The sequence below is a fragment of the Oculina patagonica genome, chromosome 2 (assembly GCF_052425735.1).
Source record: "Oculina patagonica isolate OP01 chromosome 2, crgOcupat, whole genome shotgun sequence".
In the NCBI taxonomy this organism is placed as follows: Eukaryota; Metazoa; Cnidaria; class Anthozoa; order Scleractinia; family Oculinidae; genus Oculina; species Oculina patagonica.
The window spans coordinates 10,295,243-10,312,319 of NC_135759.1; the positions used below are offsets into that span (position 1 = coordinate 10,295,243).

Genomic DNA, 17,077 nt, shown 5'->3' on the forward strand with positions numbered 1-17,077 from the left:
GGCAAAAAAAACCGCTAATAAAGGTCACCAAGTTCTATCATCGGTATCCCGTAAGCCGCACACGCATTTGATATATCTAAGCAGGAAGCGCAAAGTTTTCCAATGGAAACCGCTATTGCAATGCCTATTTGCCCTGGTCAGACCCTGTTTGTTTTGTGGGCGCTTTGTTTTACCTTGTCTACAAAAGTAACACAACAAAGGCTGTTTCTGTTTTCTTTTCAACTGTAAAACTTAACAAGGACAAAGTTAAAAAGGTTAAAGTCTGTCTGCTAAGTTTACATAGCACGAATCAAAGACCACAACGCAGCGACCTCGCCCAGCACTCGAACTCGACCACTCTACCCAACTCCATTGAACACGCTAACCAGTGAGTCCACTGCGGCTGCTATGAATTTTAAAAGTAAGAATGCACAACTATTGTTTTCAATATTGTGGAAAGCTGTTAAATGAATACAGTACGTCAGGTCCATCTTCAAGGGAAAACTCTTAAGTACAAATATAGGGTATGAAAGACAGAGATGAGTAAACGCTGGAGTCATGAATTGTTTACTTCTGAGCTCCGGCGAAAACAACGTTCTTTCTGTAGCCAGATATCACAAGCCGCAATTTTTTCAGGGCTAGTGACGGTAACTGTCATTAAAAAGATGACCAAATTAAAATCTCGCTCAAAAAAGGGAAGTATGAAGTGACTTTCCATTTCTTAATAGAAATAAACTTGAATGGCATCAAGCTTGATTTATCGCATGCTTTTTTCTTTATTATTAAAAAAAGTGAATTCTGTATTTCGGAATGAATAATGTGGAAAATCAACTATAAATTCTTTAAAAAAAGCGAAATAATCAGGCTCGGTGTCTTCAATTAACAAAGCGTGCATGGAATGCACGAGCATGTATCACGATCACGCAAACAGGAAACGAGATTTTGCACGCGTAGCATTTAAAAAGTATGGGTTACTTTATGGACTAGTAAAATAACCAGACAAAAGAAATTTCCCGAAAATTAAAAGAGATAGCTTAGAAGCGCATTAGGAAAGCGAAGCAGTATTGTCATTATTTTTTTTCCAAATCGGTGGCAATTCTTCGTAATAAAAGACTCCTGATAAAGTTTGACGTTTCCTGTTTTTGGTTTTAAATTATGTATATAATAAAATGACAGAATTTGAAAACCAACCAAACGTAAGGCAGATGAAAGTTTTATTCCAACATGACACACCCTTAAAACCGCTGAAATAATAATAAACGTTTGAGATGATGAAATTGTGTTTGTAAGAAACAAAGGTTGCGTAGTATTACCAAAAATCGCATGAGGATCAATGTACTAAAATACCTTTGTTTATAAGAAGTATAGCAATGGATTTGAAAACAGCTTAAAGCTATCGATTATATTATTTTTGAGTTTGTCTAAGTGGTAATCACAAAGAACACATTTGAACGAAAGACAAATCGGGCTGATTTATAAACACTTTGAATTCCTTCATAAAAAAGCTGTTATAGAACGGACAGAAACCAGCATTTCTCAAACATATGTCATTGTGTTCCTCTAGCGGCATCTTTCAAAACCCTACAAAGTCAAGATACTTGTACAGAATTGATTGTATTTCCCGTTGAGTGGTTCCTCTGTTGTATTCCATTCACATGCTCAATTTCATGACCGTGCTAAAGACCCATTTCTCTAATCGCATCTAATCGCAGTAATCGCATCTAATAAGAAGAATACGATAAGATGTCGACGGTTTGTTCTCTTTTGATCTTGTTATCTGTTAATGGCTTGCGCTATAAAAACAAATGTTACTTTCTCGAACTTACAGTAATTACCATAATATTCAAAGCAAATGTGTTACGCTTGCGGCAACTTGAATTGTTCCTACATAAGGTCATAGTACCTCAGTAATGCTACTAAGTAAATACCCCACCCAACTTTAACCCTATTCAGACCGGGCTTTTTTGGACCCCCCCTATGTAACTTCCAGAATATTTAAGCAATCACCATGAAACTTATAGGATGTATTGTACGTCCGAAACTCTTTCTTTTGGTATACGTCACGTGGGATGGTGACGTCACATCACGTGACAATTACATCATGATGTCAAAACAGCCGCCATCTTGGATCCGCCATCTTGGATTTCAAAATTTTTCCAAAATGCCAGAAAACCACCCAAAATCATTGCAAAGTACTCAAAATGAATAAAAATGTGCTTTAAACCCGTAAAAATGTAAAAATAATGCCATTTAAGTTGATTTTTATTAACAGAAACACGCAAAATTACAAATTTGGGAAAACATGCCTGTCAAAATGCCGTTGCCATGGTGATGTTAAGTTCCTGACACATGATCCAACCCTACCAATTTGTTACCAGATAAATTTTAGGAAAACTCAGAAAGTTTGGCAGCGTTTGGCCTTTTTAAAGGCAGGATAATACAGACATTAGTAGTTTACAGGTAGATTAACGCCCCCGGCCTGTAGCTCCATTCGAGCGAATGATGAATCGTATCTAACAGGGTAATCGTGCTCAGAGACTGTCCTGGTTATTTCGAAGGACGTCGAGGATTGTTTTTGTTTATCGCCTCGGCCGCCAATACAGCAAGAGAGTTTATGATTTAAACTAAAAGTCCTAAAACTAGTATGCATTAATAGAATAATTGGCGATTCAAACGCAAAATTTCTAAACATCCGGCTTTCGAATTATTTTATGGTGACGTTCTCAGCTGAATGACGGCACTCTCATCAATGTTTCAACCTTCGCTCGAGTTCTGGCAAGCCAGTATGGGGGCGCTAATCTCCGTTAATCGGCTTAGCTTTCGACTTACCCTTATTTTTTCCTCTTATTGCTTTCCGGCGGCACTCTCAGAGATAAATCAATTTTCGCTCGAGTTGTGGCAAGCAGCTAGTATGGGGGCGTTAATCTCTTCAGTTAGCGTAGCTTTCGACTCCCTTATGTTTTTCGTCTTATTGCTTTCCGGTTTAAGTCTCTGAAGAAACAAAGCTGCTGTACACAACCCAATGTGTTAAACTTGCTTTAAACAAACTTTGCAGTTTGTTTGGACAGCAAGCTTGAGCGATAACTGCAAATGCGAAAAATTAATATTTGTTTTTATAGCGCGAGCCATAAACGGATTTTAAAGATAAAAAAGAACGTAATGTTGAAAAACTTCATTTTGGGTGAATCACGACCTTTTTTTTTTCTTCTTTGTGTTGTCAAATATTCTGAATGGAAAATGCTTGAGTTAAACGCAAAAATCTTGGAGTAGATGAGTGAGACTGTGATTAATTCAATAATAGAATTGGCTCAAGTTTTACAAACATTTCCAAGAGCTCGACACACTATAACAAGAGTAACTATTCATTTACTTATCTAAAGGTTTTACCTAAATTTGAATGACATTTTGAGAGGTTTAAAGAAGAGATTTAAGAAAGAAAACAGTTTTTGAAACACCACCAGACAGTTGACCCCCACGCCGAGAGCACTCCAGGTTGTCAGGGGGACTCAGTGGTGTCCGTCTACCAATTTTAAACTTCAAATTCTAATTTTAAAATCATACTAGATCTCCAATATTTCCTATTTCTCTACTGAATTTTACTAATCCTTTGAGAAAAATTATCTTCTCCCAAAAATTCACAAAACACCGCAAAGCATAGATATATGAAATGAGTGAAGCATTTCCGGATTGCTTTTAACGCGAGCAAGATATTTTCGTTAAATTGATATTGAGCATTGGAAAAACGGCCTTCAGGTAAAGCGCCAACTTTAAAGGCTGAACATTACTGTCTAAATGTGCTTGCGTTTTTCTTTTCGGCGCACTGGTCAAAACTTTCTCGTGAGGGAATTCTAAGTGTTTTCTTGACTCGCTTTCTTTTCTTTGATTCAAATATTACAATTTGACCAACCACTTAACAACTGATCAACATAATTGAAAGGCTCGACTTGTTTCCATAAGCTTTTCTAAATTGCCCATTTATCAGGACAGTTTCGCGGCTAAAAAATCTATCGCTTATCACTTGCCTTACGAGTTTAGATGGCCTCTGAGTTACATTTGCTTTCATGCGACTTCCACTGATTAGAAACAAACTTGCTGTGTTTAAACCTGTCAAAGTTTTAGTTTTCCCTTATCACCACACAATAATAATCAAAATGTACTTTCTCCTAGCAATACCACAATAATGAGAATATAGAACAACGTAAACTGTTGTTTAGTTTTTTGTTGTCGAGTGTAGCTGAAGTTGGTTTGTCAGTTTGACGTTTTCCCTTAATTATGAAAATTGTCACTTTCTGCATAGTCATGTATCCTCGGACGTAAAAACATTTTGGTGTGACAACTTTAGTTTGTTTGTATCGTATTCAGGATGAGCTTAACAGGAACTTTCAGCTGAAGTTTACATCAAAATACTGGTAGAAACAAGAAGAAACACTGGAAAGAAGACGTTTTTGTCTATGTGGTCAGAAGAATGAGGATGTTGTTTACAATTCTGTGACAGGTAATGTTGTGATTATCAGGGTTTTGAGAGCGTTCGCACTCCCTTCTTTAAAAAGCTCGAAACTAATTTTTACACCAGGTTTTAGAACAGAATAACTTTACAAAATAGTTGAATTTCAAGTAATTTGGAGTTTAACCGGGTAGGGAAATTGTCTCTCAAAATTGCCACTTTCTGCATGGTCATGGATCCTGGGACGTAAAAACATTTTGGTGTGACAACTTTAGTTTGTTTGTAAACTTTTCATGCAGAAGAAGTGACCACTTATTTCTTCCTTCATTCAAAACATCAGACAAGAGTGTATAGCTGGTTATATCCAGTTATTTCATTATTTTGTAGAGTATTTTAGTCTTTAGCAGTGTTACGTGAAGAAATGATAAAATCGATCACGTTTCCTGGTTGCATTATAATCCAAAAAGGAAATCATTCCTCACACGATGCGTTTTTTAGAGCACGGTTTTCTCATGCCGAGATTAACCCGGCTTTTCAAATGGCTTTAATATAAAGAATCCATAGATACCCTTAATTCATCGGAAAGACGTAAAAATCCACTTTGACCTGACATCGGAAATTGAAAAATGATAAAAAACACTCGTTCTTTTGATCAGCCTATTAAAATGTAATAATTAATTAGAAGAGAGAAAAAAGCCACTTTACATTTCCTGAAATCAAGAGTCAGACTTTATTATCCTTCAATGCCATTAGCGACAGCTTCCTCTTCAAGTTTTAAAATTCTAGTTCAGGGATTTCTAAATTTCGAAGTATTCATGGATGTGTACGTGTTTTTTTTTTGTATGTATACGGCTGTAAATCTTTTACATATTTCAAAAATATCCCGGTTCTCCTATAAATGACTGAATGTCAATTTCTTCCCACAATATCCAATACATTGTCAAGTTGATAACTGAAGATACAAAGACATCAGGTCTTGATATGCTCCCAAATCAGGGCCGCCTAAACACACCTTTTTCGCAAAGATGTTCATATATTCCCCACGAAATGTGACACATTCGTGATAACTGGAAATTTTTGCCGGGAATCTAAAGAAACTGCCACAATTTTGAAGACTCGAATAATTTGCAGGGCAGTAAACAAGAAATAGTGTTTTTCAAAATATCGGAAATTCCGCACATAAAGTTCGAAAAAACAAGTGAATGCTAAGAAATCTGGATACAACCTTAGGACAACATGTCTGACGACAAAACTGAGCATTTTATTTAGTGTAAGGTGTGATAATCAGTTACAGACTACATATGGAAACATCAAGCAAATGGATCCTCATGACAGTGCTATGCAACACGATAACACACTGTCAGTTTTAGAAGTTTACTGGTCTGATCTTCATCTCAGCTCGTTTCATGGAGTAGTTATGTCCTTTCCAGTGAAACCAGTTGACACCATCAGCATAAGATGAGTGATGTCCGCCTTGATGATAAAGACCGTTCAGGTTGGACTGATGACAGGCCCTGTACCACCAAGCTCCTTTATACTGCACAGCACAGTTACCTCCATATCTGTCATTATCCTGATCTTTGGTTGAAAACGACTGGCCATTGGGATTAGAAAGAGAGTCACCAGCAGATCCTGAAAGAGCAAATAAAATACGAACTTTTACAATAATTATTTTGGTGGACCTCGTTCCTCTATGTCAAACTCTTTCTAACCCAAACAGCATGCCAAGAGATAAATGCAAAGGTATGAAAACAACATGCGATTTTTCGTTGACAATCACTCATCATAACACGCGTAGCAAGGGAGGGGATCGGGGTAAAAAAGGAGCCACTCTGGGACCGAATAATCATGTTCTCACAACTTGCAACGCGATACATTCACTTCCTAGTCAGCGGTTTTTTCCATGGTGCGGCAGCAGACCGCCTTTACCAGCGAAATGGGAGCAACCACGACAGCGATGCTGTGATTGCATTCAGTGTTTGTAAAGGGGACAGAAATATCTTCGCTAAAAATGTAAACCCATGGTTCAAATCAAAGAGACGCAGACGTAGAATTTGTTACATTTTGTTTACTTTTTAACGCGGTACAGTAAATGAATTTACCACAATTTGCAACGCACGTGGAACTCACCAGTGACGTAAAACAAATAAACACCAAGACAAAAAAATAGCTCGAAACACTACAGCAGGGAAAACGATAGCTCCAAACCAAAACAACATTCCACAACGAGGTAACCTGCACGCGGAAATTTTAATAGCCACGTTTTTGTTCCCATTGCCGTTATGGTTTGATTTTACAGCATTTACCGCATGTTGATTACAAGAACCTTTACAAAGACATTTTCCCCGCTTTAAAGACCCAACTGGAAAAAAATTATTCAACTTCTATATAAAAGAAACATTATCAAACTCTCAAGTTTGCACATCGTTCAGATTTCATTCAAGAAAGTGTATCGGAAGTTGCCTCGCCCCTGACGTGTAGATTTATATTTGTTGTTAAGTTGTTAGTTCGACTCTTGTTTATTTTAAGTCTTCCTGATGAGTGCTTCTTTTCTCGCTCTTTCTGTAAACTGTCATCATCAATGCACCAAAGGACTCTGTGCTCCACACATGCACATTCAAGGTTTATGAACTGTTTCGGGGATTCGCATACTCCTATTAACCCCACCATACCATTCAAGGTATAACAGAAGAAAGAATACAAAAATACTGTTTGCAGATTCTCAACTCAGACAATGATCACAAGGACGACTACATTCCTACTTCAGATGAATTACGACGACGAGGTTTGCCTTTTGTCAAATTTAAGTCTCAAGGCCCAGTGGAAACTTTTTTGTTTTCAATCTTTTCCTTTTCTTTTCGTTTGCTATGATTTTTATGAATCAAACATTCCACTCACTTGAACTGAATGCCGTTTGAATTGAAATAGAATAAAATGGCACAAAATCTTGTTATCAAGGAAATGTGGTGGCGGTTGGTTGATATTCACGACTCGAGGACTCTACATACACTGAAAATCACACAATCTGTTTTTGTCTTCCCATAAATTTCCTAGACGGACAGACGCTCACAGAGCTACGTATTGGTTTTGTTGTTGGTGTGGTAGTGGTGACGACGATGATTACGATGATAATGATGCGACGACGACGACGATGGTGACGATGATGACGATGATGACGATGATGATGATGATGATGATGATGATGATGATGATGATGATCAGAAAGATGATGGTAATGGAATTTGTGTTAAATTTAGCCTGGTAAACGCGATTTACACCTTCTTTGATCCCCTCCCCAATTCAGTGTAATGTGTAACGAAATATTATGTAATATTAATGCACTGTTCTGTTTTACAATGAAATGTAATGTAAAGGAATGGAACGGAATGGAATGCATAATCTGTATCTGAGGTACCTGAATATGATCCAAGACTCAGCTCGTACTTAGATGCCTCATCCGAGACTGCAAACGTGTCGTACTCGGCATATCTGGTTTCCCCTTCCCAGTCGTCTAGATCCACCCGAAGCTTGTAAGTGTCACTGTTAGTCAGGCGATATATTTTGTCTAGTCCCAACCAAAACTCGCCATTCAGGTCACCAAAGCCGTTCTTGTAGTCAGCCCAGTCGCGATAAAAATCAACGGAACCGTCAAGCCTTTTCTGGAACACTGTCCACCCACCACCGGCTGTTGTTTGGTCACAGAACACATCAAAGGCACCAGAACCGTCAGGGTCGATTGTATAAACACCACTGCATGTTTTACCAGATTTGTACAGCTCAGCACAGCTTTTAGGTGTATCTTAATTTTCAATGAAAGCAATCAGTACTCATTTTGAAATACAATGAAATTAAAAAAAATCAGCGCTCATTACGTATTTGTTGTCCCTTTTTCTTTTGTTTAATCCTGCCTGTTTCAATTTTTTTGGTTTTAAATTTAAAATACCTAAGCTGCTAAGGGTGTCGGTTCTCTTTAGATTAATTAAAGTTGAGGTGAAGTCATGATCACAACATAAAAGATCAGGGGACCACAGAGGTTTCGTTTTGTATGTTAAACCTTTCTGTAGATGTTTCACTCATCCCTTGAATTGGGATCATTCTTATGTTGTAACTGACAACTACAGTATATAAAGCAATTACATAAACTCTTAGATATAAACTGCGTGAACAATAAAACATTTAAAACAAAAGTAACCATTGCAAAGAGGCTCCTATAAAGATCATTACCGCACGAACGTACAAGGGGGGTGGATGCCAGCCCCTCCCCCTTGAGGTTTTTTTCGTAATTTTAAAAATGAATCATGTGCTCAGTGGCTACTTTGAATCTCCCAGCTAAAACTTATAGTCGATTTTGTTTCCTTTTCACTACCTTTTAAGGACAAATTAAAAGACTTACCATAACAATCGCAGTTCTCAAGAGCAGCTATAGTTTCCTGTAACTGCTTAATGATTTCCGTTTTACAAAAACCAGAAGGTATGACTTCCGCCTTAAAAGTACACAATCTGACAAGTAAAGTGAAAAACACAATCCATCGTTGAGCGGCCATGTCTGAAAAAGGTAACAAACAAAACAGATTATTAACTGGGTGGGACTGTGCTGGGTGTATAAGCCAAGGTCTTGGTTAAATACAGAGTGTGCTTATTAACATTCAAATGGTTGTTAGCGGTATAAGCACCTGTGCCGGGTTTAAATTTCATATAAATTACGAACGCCAGTGGTCAGAAAAATTATAAAGGCTCACTGCAGACTAGACTAGCTGTTACCAATTTTGATAGATAATTAACATAAAAACACATTTGCGGCACCTACATTTAATTTCAGACCGCTTGGAAAGAAGAGATCACATTTTTGTTGCATCTTACATGTGTCTACATGTAAGATTTCGCATTTGTTTCGGATTTTACTTTAAAAGTTCCGCGTAGGGGTCATATGTGTAGGCTCCGTTTAATAGAAAATCCTGTTTTTAAAAGAATACGATTGGCCTTGTATAACAACAAACACACAAAACCTATTGACTCATTAATTGCATGTTGTTTTTCTACCACCAAGGGCTTTTGTTCAGATTTGGCATTAAAGGTTCTCACAGTGTGGGGCCTGGCACTAGTTTTGGCCAAATTTTGAAGAGCAAATCTCTACCCAAAATTGCCAAACTTGAGAAGTTCATATTTTTTTAACTGCCTAATTGACTGAAATTGATAATTGGAGCCTTTTCTTAGTAGCAAAAGCGTGGCGCATTGCTCACTTTGTAAGTTGAAAGAAGTAAAAAAAGCAACCAGACGGAATTATTTCTATTTAACATTCCTCGCTCTATCTCTTCTTAAGTGTTCTACATTGTTAAAAGTTATGACAAATGATTTAGGTTAACAGGAACATTTGAAATAATTTGAAAGCTGAACTTTAAAAATATTGAACGAGTCAGAAGGAGCGAGAACAAGTTTAAGCATTTTCTATCGTTCCTGCTCTGGCGAACTAGCAAATTATTGCGCTGACACGACGGCAGATAATTCACTTTCCGGTGGTTTTGGAGTATGCCGCCAAGAGAGCTGGTAAGCTGGTTTTAGTGAAAGCTTTGCTCTCTCCAAATTAAATATGAGGTAACAAACCTTAAATTTTGTTGTGAAAATCTGTTTATACCTCTTGAAGGAAGTTGTGTCGGTTCTTGGATATTCCCATAAATTCCAATTTGTTTAACCTTTTAAATGCTACTTTCAATTTTAAGCTCTTGCCTTCGCTTTTGTTGTACATTTAAATACAGAAATGTGAGAATTGTTTGGTTTAAAATGTTTTGTTTGGTTTCGACGAGTACATGATCTATGATATTGAACGGAGGCAAGCGTGGCCGAGTGGTTTAGGGCGCTGGTGTTGTAATCCGGAGGTCACCGGTTCGAGGCCTGCCCTTGCCACTAGTTGGATTTGTTTCTCGGTTGTCCCGAGTTCAAATCCTCGACCACGCTTTGTATATAGCCAACTGGTCTGCCTCCTACCAGTTGGGATTTTTAACCTTGTTATGTTCATTTATAAATTATTTGTTTCCTCTGTTTCAGTGGCATGCCTGTAAACTAGCTATCTCGTTGAGATATGAAGCTAAGTGCATGACCACTATAAACACATATTTATTTATTTATTTATTATTATTTTTTTAACGTTTTGTAAAGAAACAAAAGTAAACACCACAGATAAAAGCACGACTGATTACGCTTTCGTGATCATAAAAAAAAAAAACAACGAGTAACAATACTCAGCGACTCTTCGCACCAAAACATATTATAGAAGATTTGCCATCTAATTGTTCTTTAAACTGCATTTTTATCATTGCATTTTATCAAATTTTATCAGTGAGCCAGTATTTTTTTTATACGTGAAATCCCATACGGCTTCGTCAGTCTGCTTCGTTTAAGCTTACTTCGGTTCAATCTTTTTTTTATTTCACATTGTTTTGCTTCCCAAAAGTAATTTCATTCAATATCTACATTAATTAAATTCTCTAAATTGTTGAGCAACGGTGAAACAAAGTAATTTCATTTTTCAGTCGCACGGATTAAAGACAAGAATCAATTGAAACCTTTTACAGCTTGTAGCACCTCGTAAATTAATAAAATCCCGCAAACAAAAAGAAGAAAGTTAATTCAGTTAACAATTAATATTTTGTTAAGTATTTAGCAACGATAAAAAAATAATAGTTCGACCCAAATAGAGGGTCTGTATGGTCTAAGAGCACGATCCGGTGGAAAACAATGGTTTCTCGATTTTCTGTTTTTATTATACATAAGAAAACGAAGTTGGCTTCAGTTGAAGGCTTTACAAAGGTGATTTCTTTCGTCCATTTCAAAGTAAAGAATTTTATTCCTTCGCTTGTGAAAGCTTTTGGCATTTGTTTGTTTACGAGTTGTTTACTTGCAGTAAAATTCTGAGATATAGGTCGTTCTTCGAATATCATCGAATAAATTGGCTCCTTTGTGTCCTATTCTGACGGAGGCAGGCGACGAAGGAGCAGGAAACTTCAGAAAGGTAAGCAAATTGTGTGGGTTTAATTTTAAAAAAGTAAATTATAGTATCGGTTCTTTTCAGAGACACCAGAAATGCACTTGATTTTGTAAATTTTAAGCGTAGCGTTCTAAGTAGGTTTTTTAGTTAATTATTTCTTTTGTATTCAAGTTAGTTTTTAATAATAGTTTTTAATTCTTAGGTATTTTTCGTTTTATTGTATATAGTCTTATTAAGTATTTTTAATCTTAGTTAGGACCTTTCTGCAAAACCACTGTATAGTGAATGAAGGCTTCCTAATAAAAGATTATTATTATTAATTATTATTATTATTTTAAAGCAGACAATAAACCATTAAGCATAAGGTTATTCTAATGGAGACTGTTGCATTATAATCCGCCATTACTGGTCTAAAGAAAGCCAACAGCTCCGCGTTAAAGGAGGGTCTGAATGGGGTTTAATGTTTAGTGTTATTTGCCCATAATTTTTAGTGTTTGCTGTTACATTGGCCAATTTTTTAATGTTTACTGTTTCCGGAGAAAATACTGTTAAGTGTTTGGAGGGATTTTCGTGAAAAATTTAAGCATTGTAAATTATTATCTGCATATTATTATTAAAAATCGCATAAAATCACTCATAAACTTAGAGAAAACTTTCGGATTTCTCCTCAGAAATCTTCGGCAGTCTTTGGACATCTTCGATAGTCTCCGGACATTCGGTAGTCTTCAGAAAATCTTCGGCAGTTTTCGGTAGTCTTCGGAAATCTTCCTAAATGATCGCAAATCGTCGGAAAATGACCGAAAACTCCTCAATATACTAAACAAAATAATATTGGCTTTTTTGGAGAGGTTTTTGTTTCTTTCTGGATAAAATTTGCTGTTAGTGTTAAAATGCCTAAAATGTAACTGTTTCATGTTTCAGAGCCAAAAAGCTAAGTGTTTAGTGTTATCAATAGTCTGTGCTGTAAAAGGCCTCACTTTATGGCCAGAACGAAAGTTGACAGATGAGTTATTGAGGTACACGCGATCACCCAGCAGAACGTGCTAGCGCAAGAATAAAAGTACCTAGAGACAGCGCATGCTTAGTTGCGTTTCTCAATTACTGAGCAGAATTTGCAAAAATTTTTTGGCCAAACCTGCTTTTAGTTATGACGCATCATAGAGCACCATAGAGTTAATAAGCAAAATATTGTATTCTACAATAAGTTATATACACAATTTGTAAAAACAATTTAAATAGATAAAATTGGCGAATTATTCAGTATCGATCTTAAATTTGCGTGCTTCGGAGAGAAAATGTGACAAATAATATTTATTACGTTCTCTGCTAAGCTTGGTTTGGTTAATACACATACGTGTGAAAAACGAGTGAAAACACTCTAATTAGGAAACTAATCCAAAAACGGCAAAGGGTTAGGTGCCTTCCCTTTTTTTCTTTTACCAAAACTTTATCAACCTTTTAAACAGAATTAAAGCTTTCAACATAAAAATTTCGGGTATTGCGATATTAACTTCTACAAGCTATTAGTGACTCGGAATTTTGGTATTTTATCCTTTAAGAGTTGGTTGTGAAGAATGCACCGATAAAGATAAATTAGTTTTGTCCACTTTCTCATGTTTGGCATTGGCTTATACTTTACGAGGTGTTACATCAGACAGCTGTTATATCTTATAAACACGATAAAAGACGTTACTTACTGTACTGCACTTTACGTAGTCACTTTCTTCTTTGATGAAACTCTTCTGCGACAAGTTATATTAGACCTCCGTTACTAATTAGTTCTCTGTGGAGAATGGGATACGGTCTTAGCCGTCCTCTCTTTTAAGCGATTCTAATTGAAAAACTATAACTGACAGCTGACAGTTGACAGTTGACAGTTTACAAATAAGCAATTAAGGTAAACACGATCACCGAGCAGAGCTTTCTAGCGCCAGGGTATTGCCTAGAAACAGCGCGTGGGAAGTCACGTTCCTCTATCACTGAGCAGAGCTTGCTAGCGCCAGAATATAATTGCCTACAGACAGCGCGTGGGAAGTCACGTTCCTCTATTACTGAGCAGAGCTTGCTAGCGCCAGGATAATCCATAGAAATGGCATATGCCAAGTGGCGTTTCTGCATCACCTAGCAGAACCCCTTACTTAGAAACTTACTTTCGGCAGTGTCTCGATTCAGACAACTCCGAAACACATGTGCGATTTTGAATTTTAAATCTTAATTTGATTCAAATATAATACCGTTTGTTTTAGTTTATCTTAAAGTAATATTAATTTGTCTTAGGTAGTTAGTCACATACAACCACTCAAGCATGCATTTGCTTTAATACAGATGGTGGTTAAATAAAGGTTTATAATTATTATTACTTATGTTATTTTGAAATAAAAATGATATAAACGAAAATTGAGTTTTATGGGCAAGGGTATGTAAAAAGTTATATGTTTTGTAAATAATTCACCTCAATTTTTGATATTATAACTTGTGTACAAAGAAGCTCAGAGCATGTAAAAGCTTTCAGAGTGTTATTATGTAGGTTAAGGCTATTGTCACGTTAACTGAAATTATCTCATGCGGAAAACTTGTGAAAACAAATTTTATTATTTATTATTATAGTTGCTTTTCTTTATTACTGGGCAGAACTTGCAAGCAGCAGGATATCGAATAGAAACACTGCATGCCTAGTGGTGTTTGTCTAACAAGAGCGGATCTTTCTAGCGCCAGAATATATACTGCCTAGAAAAGCTGCATTCCCAGTTGCGTTCATTTATTACTGAGCAGAACTTGCTAGCGCCATAGTTTTTGCCTAAAAACAGCGAATGCCTAGAAAATATACGCATGAATAAAAGTTTCTACAGTATTGCCAGTGGGATCAGTGAATTATTGTTTGCTACCTTTGTTCTTCTTCTAAGCGCCCTTGCTTAAGTGATCGAAACCTGCGGAAAATAAATGTAACCGTCAGCGTTGCTTTAAAATGGTGAATTTATTTCGCGTCAACCCCATCCTACCTGGCTTTCTGTGGCAAACACACAGCTCAACTGAAAATGACGACTGTGATTAAAGCCAAGTGGGATGTAACATATGCGGTTTACTGACTTTCTATTGATCATGATGACACACAGCCCTGAGAAGTTACTTGTTAAGAAAACACTTCTGCTCGTATTTTAATCTAAATATAACTTTCGATTTTTCAGTTTATGACTGGCAGACCAGTATTTTAATAAAATTACACTTAACAGTAAGTATACAACTAAAACTATACAATTAGTTATATTCTGCGACTGCACTGAAATTCTGACACTTACAAATAGCGAAAATAAATACACTTGCCGACACGCAGGAGTTGTGAATCAAAGGAAAACTTTATGTTTTCACGGTAAAATTTCTTAATAAAAACATCTTTTTTGCACATCATCTTAATTCCAAGTGAATCCTCCCAAAACAGATGTAAGGACGCATAGAAAAATAAAAAAATACCTTTTTACCTTTTTTTAAAAGGGTCCTAACTGCAGAAAAATTAAAATGACAGCACACAGTTTAAAGTTGAATGAGCAGAGCTTTCTAGCGCCAGGCTATTGCCTAGAAACAGCGCATGCAAAGAGGCGTTTCTCTATCACTGAGCAGAGCTTGCTAGCGCCAGAATAAAATTGACTACAGACAGCGCGTGGGAAGTCATGTTCCTCTATTATTGAGCAGAGCTTGCTAGCGCCTGAATAATCCATGGAAATGGCACATGCCAAGTGGCGTTTCTGCATCACCGAGCAGAACTTGTTAGGCTAAATTATCCTTCAATGTCATTCTCGACTGCCTTTAATGTAGGCAGAGCAAAACTCATGGCCTGTTATCTTCTCAGTTATTGCTGTTTTACGGCGAAGAAGGGAAAGAGAAGCTAGATGGATAGAACACGGGCGAGCCAAGCGATCGTGATCGCCCCATGGCCAATCGCCACAGACGTTAGCGATCGTCTCTGTTATGTTCTCATATAATCGCCACGATCGCAAGAAAACTGTTTGAAGTGACGGAGGCGATAGAAACGATCCGTGCGATAATACGAGAAGCAGCCTTAAAAGCATGACCACTAGAACAAGTGAAAAGGAAAACAAAACAAAACAAAAATAAAACAATAACGTGAACGCGCTTCAGTGACCACCAAAGTAAACACTTCGATTAAGGGCCTCCTCATTTAGGAACCCGGTGAACGGGCTGTCTCGGTTACTGGGACGAATTTTGTCGTCTGTTCATATGGTCAAAATGGGAAATTTCAGCCCGGTTAACCGGGATAAAATTTAAGAGACGAAAACAATATGGCGACTCATAACTTGCATCGTTTGCAACTATGATAGCTTTATCGACACTTGTAACAAATGAGGCAAATTTGATACTTTTAAAGTGGAAATACATACAAGGCAAAATTATGCCATTTTGTCCGCCCAGTTGCGAAAGCGAAGCTATTTTCTCCAAAACGTTTCATCCCAGAAATCAGGCTGTAGTGTTCATATGGGAAATTTTTATCCCGGTTGCCGAGATCTCAGTAAAAAATCTCGGTAAAAAAGGCTGGCCGCCTTCTCATGTTAACACCTCGAAATTTTTACAAAGAAAATAGGAGGGGGCGAAATCTCGGTAGCCGGGCTCATATGAAGAAGCCCCAAGCGAGTTTTGAGCGAGCGTAAAAGCGAATTGCCACGAGACAAAACATCAGTGTCGCGCGTAATCCACCGTTGCTCCTATTTTAAATTGAAATCTAACATCCACTGGTGCCTTTGATGCCCTTACTTACATGGCATTTTTTGGGTTTTAGAAAGATTTATTCCGTTTTAATCAAATATTTTACAGCGGCAAAATGAAGAGACTAAACTGGAAGCACCGTCGCATTCCCCGGCTGCGGTTCCAATTTTTTTAGTTAGATTGGCAGATCAGTTAAAAATCTCATTTCCATCAGTACAAAAATATACAAAATTGACAATGTTGCACGTTTTATTTATTTGAAATATTTACAGCATTGAAGACTTCAATACCTCATTTGAAAAGAAGAAAATTGCTTTTTAGAAAAATATTTAACAAATCGACCACATTTTTCCATGGTCTACACTCTTATAGACCATAGAAATTACGTCAGAAAATGTTCAAAACTCGAGTGGAACCGCGAGCCGTAGGCGAGTGGTTTCATTGCAAAGTTTTAGACATTTTATGGCATCATTTCTATGGTCTATAAGAGTGTAGACCATGGAAAAATGTGGTCGATTTGTTTTATACCATAACAAACTCGAACAAGTATTTATCAAAAGCGATGCCTGACTGTGAAGAAACTTTGCCGGTGGGACGTAAGATTCCGGCCCGACATGACAATGATACAAAAGAAGATGAACACGAATTCAAAGAATAACAATTTTAATTACCTTTTCCTCTCTCGTTGGGTGTGTGCCTATCGCTTGAAGCGAGCAAGATTATTTTTCTTTCTGAAGATCTTGTTAGCGCTCGTTCACTGAACATCGACAGTCCGCTGCCGGTTCGCTACCACCGTTCTTCTCAGTTAGACCAAAAATTCAAAAACCTGGTTAATTTTCTTTCGACAGATCACCTGAGCAGAAGTTCCTCCTCAATTCCGAAAACAAATACGTACTTGATTCAAACAAAACAAGATGAAATTCGCTTTCATTAATGGAGACCAAACTTACACATCT

General features: G+C 37.1%; 1 protein-coding gene across 2 annotated transcripts; it reads right to left on the bottom strand.

The window, feature by feature from the left end:
- Positions 1–5,598: 5,598 nt before the first annotated feature.
- Positions 5,599–14,335, bottom strand: LOC144642965 (ryncolin-4-like). Of its 2 annotated transcripts, none has more exons than XM_078502088.1 (4): positions 14,291–14,335; positions 8,817–8,969; positions 7,839–8,222; positions 5,599–6,055 (listed from the first exon to the last, which is right to left on the bottom strand). In XM_078502088.1, the coding sequence occupies exons 2-4, from the start codon at positions 8,965–8,967 to the stop codon at positions 5,790–5,792; spliced, it is 801 nt and encodes a 266-aa protein (XP_078358214.1). In that variant the 5' UTR covers positions 8,968–8,969; positions 14,291–14,335; the 3' UTR covers positions 5,599–5,789. The 2 variants fall into 2 exon arrangements, with proteins under 2 accessions (XP_078358214.1, XP_078358213.1); XM_078502087.1 differs by lacking the exon at positions 14,291–14,335 and adding an exon at positions 13,103–13,163.
- Between the last annotated feature and the right edge of the window lie 2,742 nt (positions 14,336–17,077).

Excerpts from the sequence above, each read along its gene's own strand:
- LOC144642965 (XM_078502088.1), bottom strand. The coding sequence starts at position 8,967 with ATGGCCGCTCAACGATGGATTGTGTTTTTCACTTTACTTGTCAGATTG. Across the intron at positions 8,223-8,816 it reads TGAGAACTGCGATTGTTATG|ATACACCTAAAAGCTGTGCT; the intron begins GTAAGTCTTTTA and ends TTGAAAATTAAG. Across the intron at positions 6,056-7,838 it reads GAGTCTTGGATCATATTCAG|GATCTGCTGGTGACTCTCTT; the intron begins GTACCTCAGATA and ends TTGCTCTTTCAG.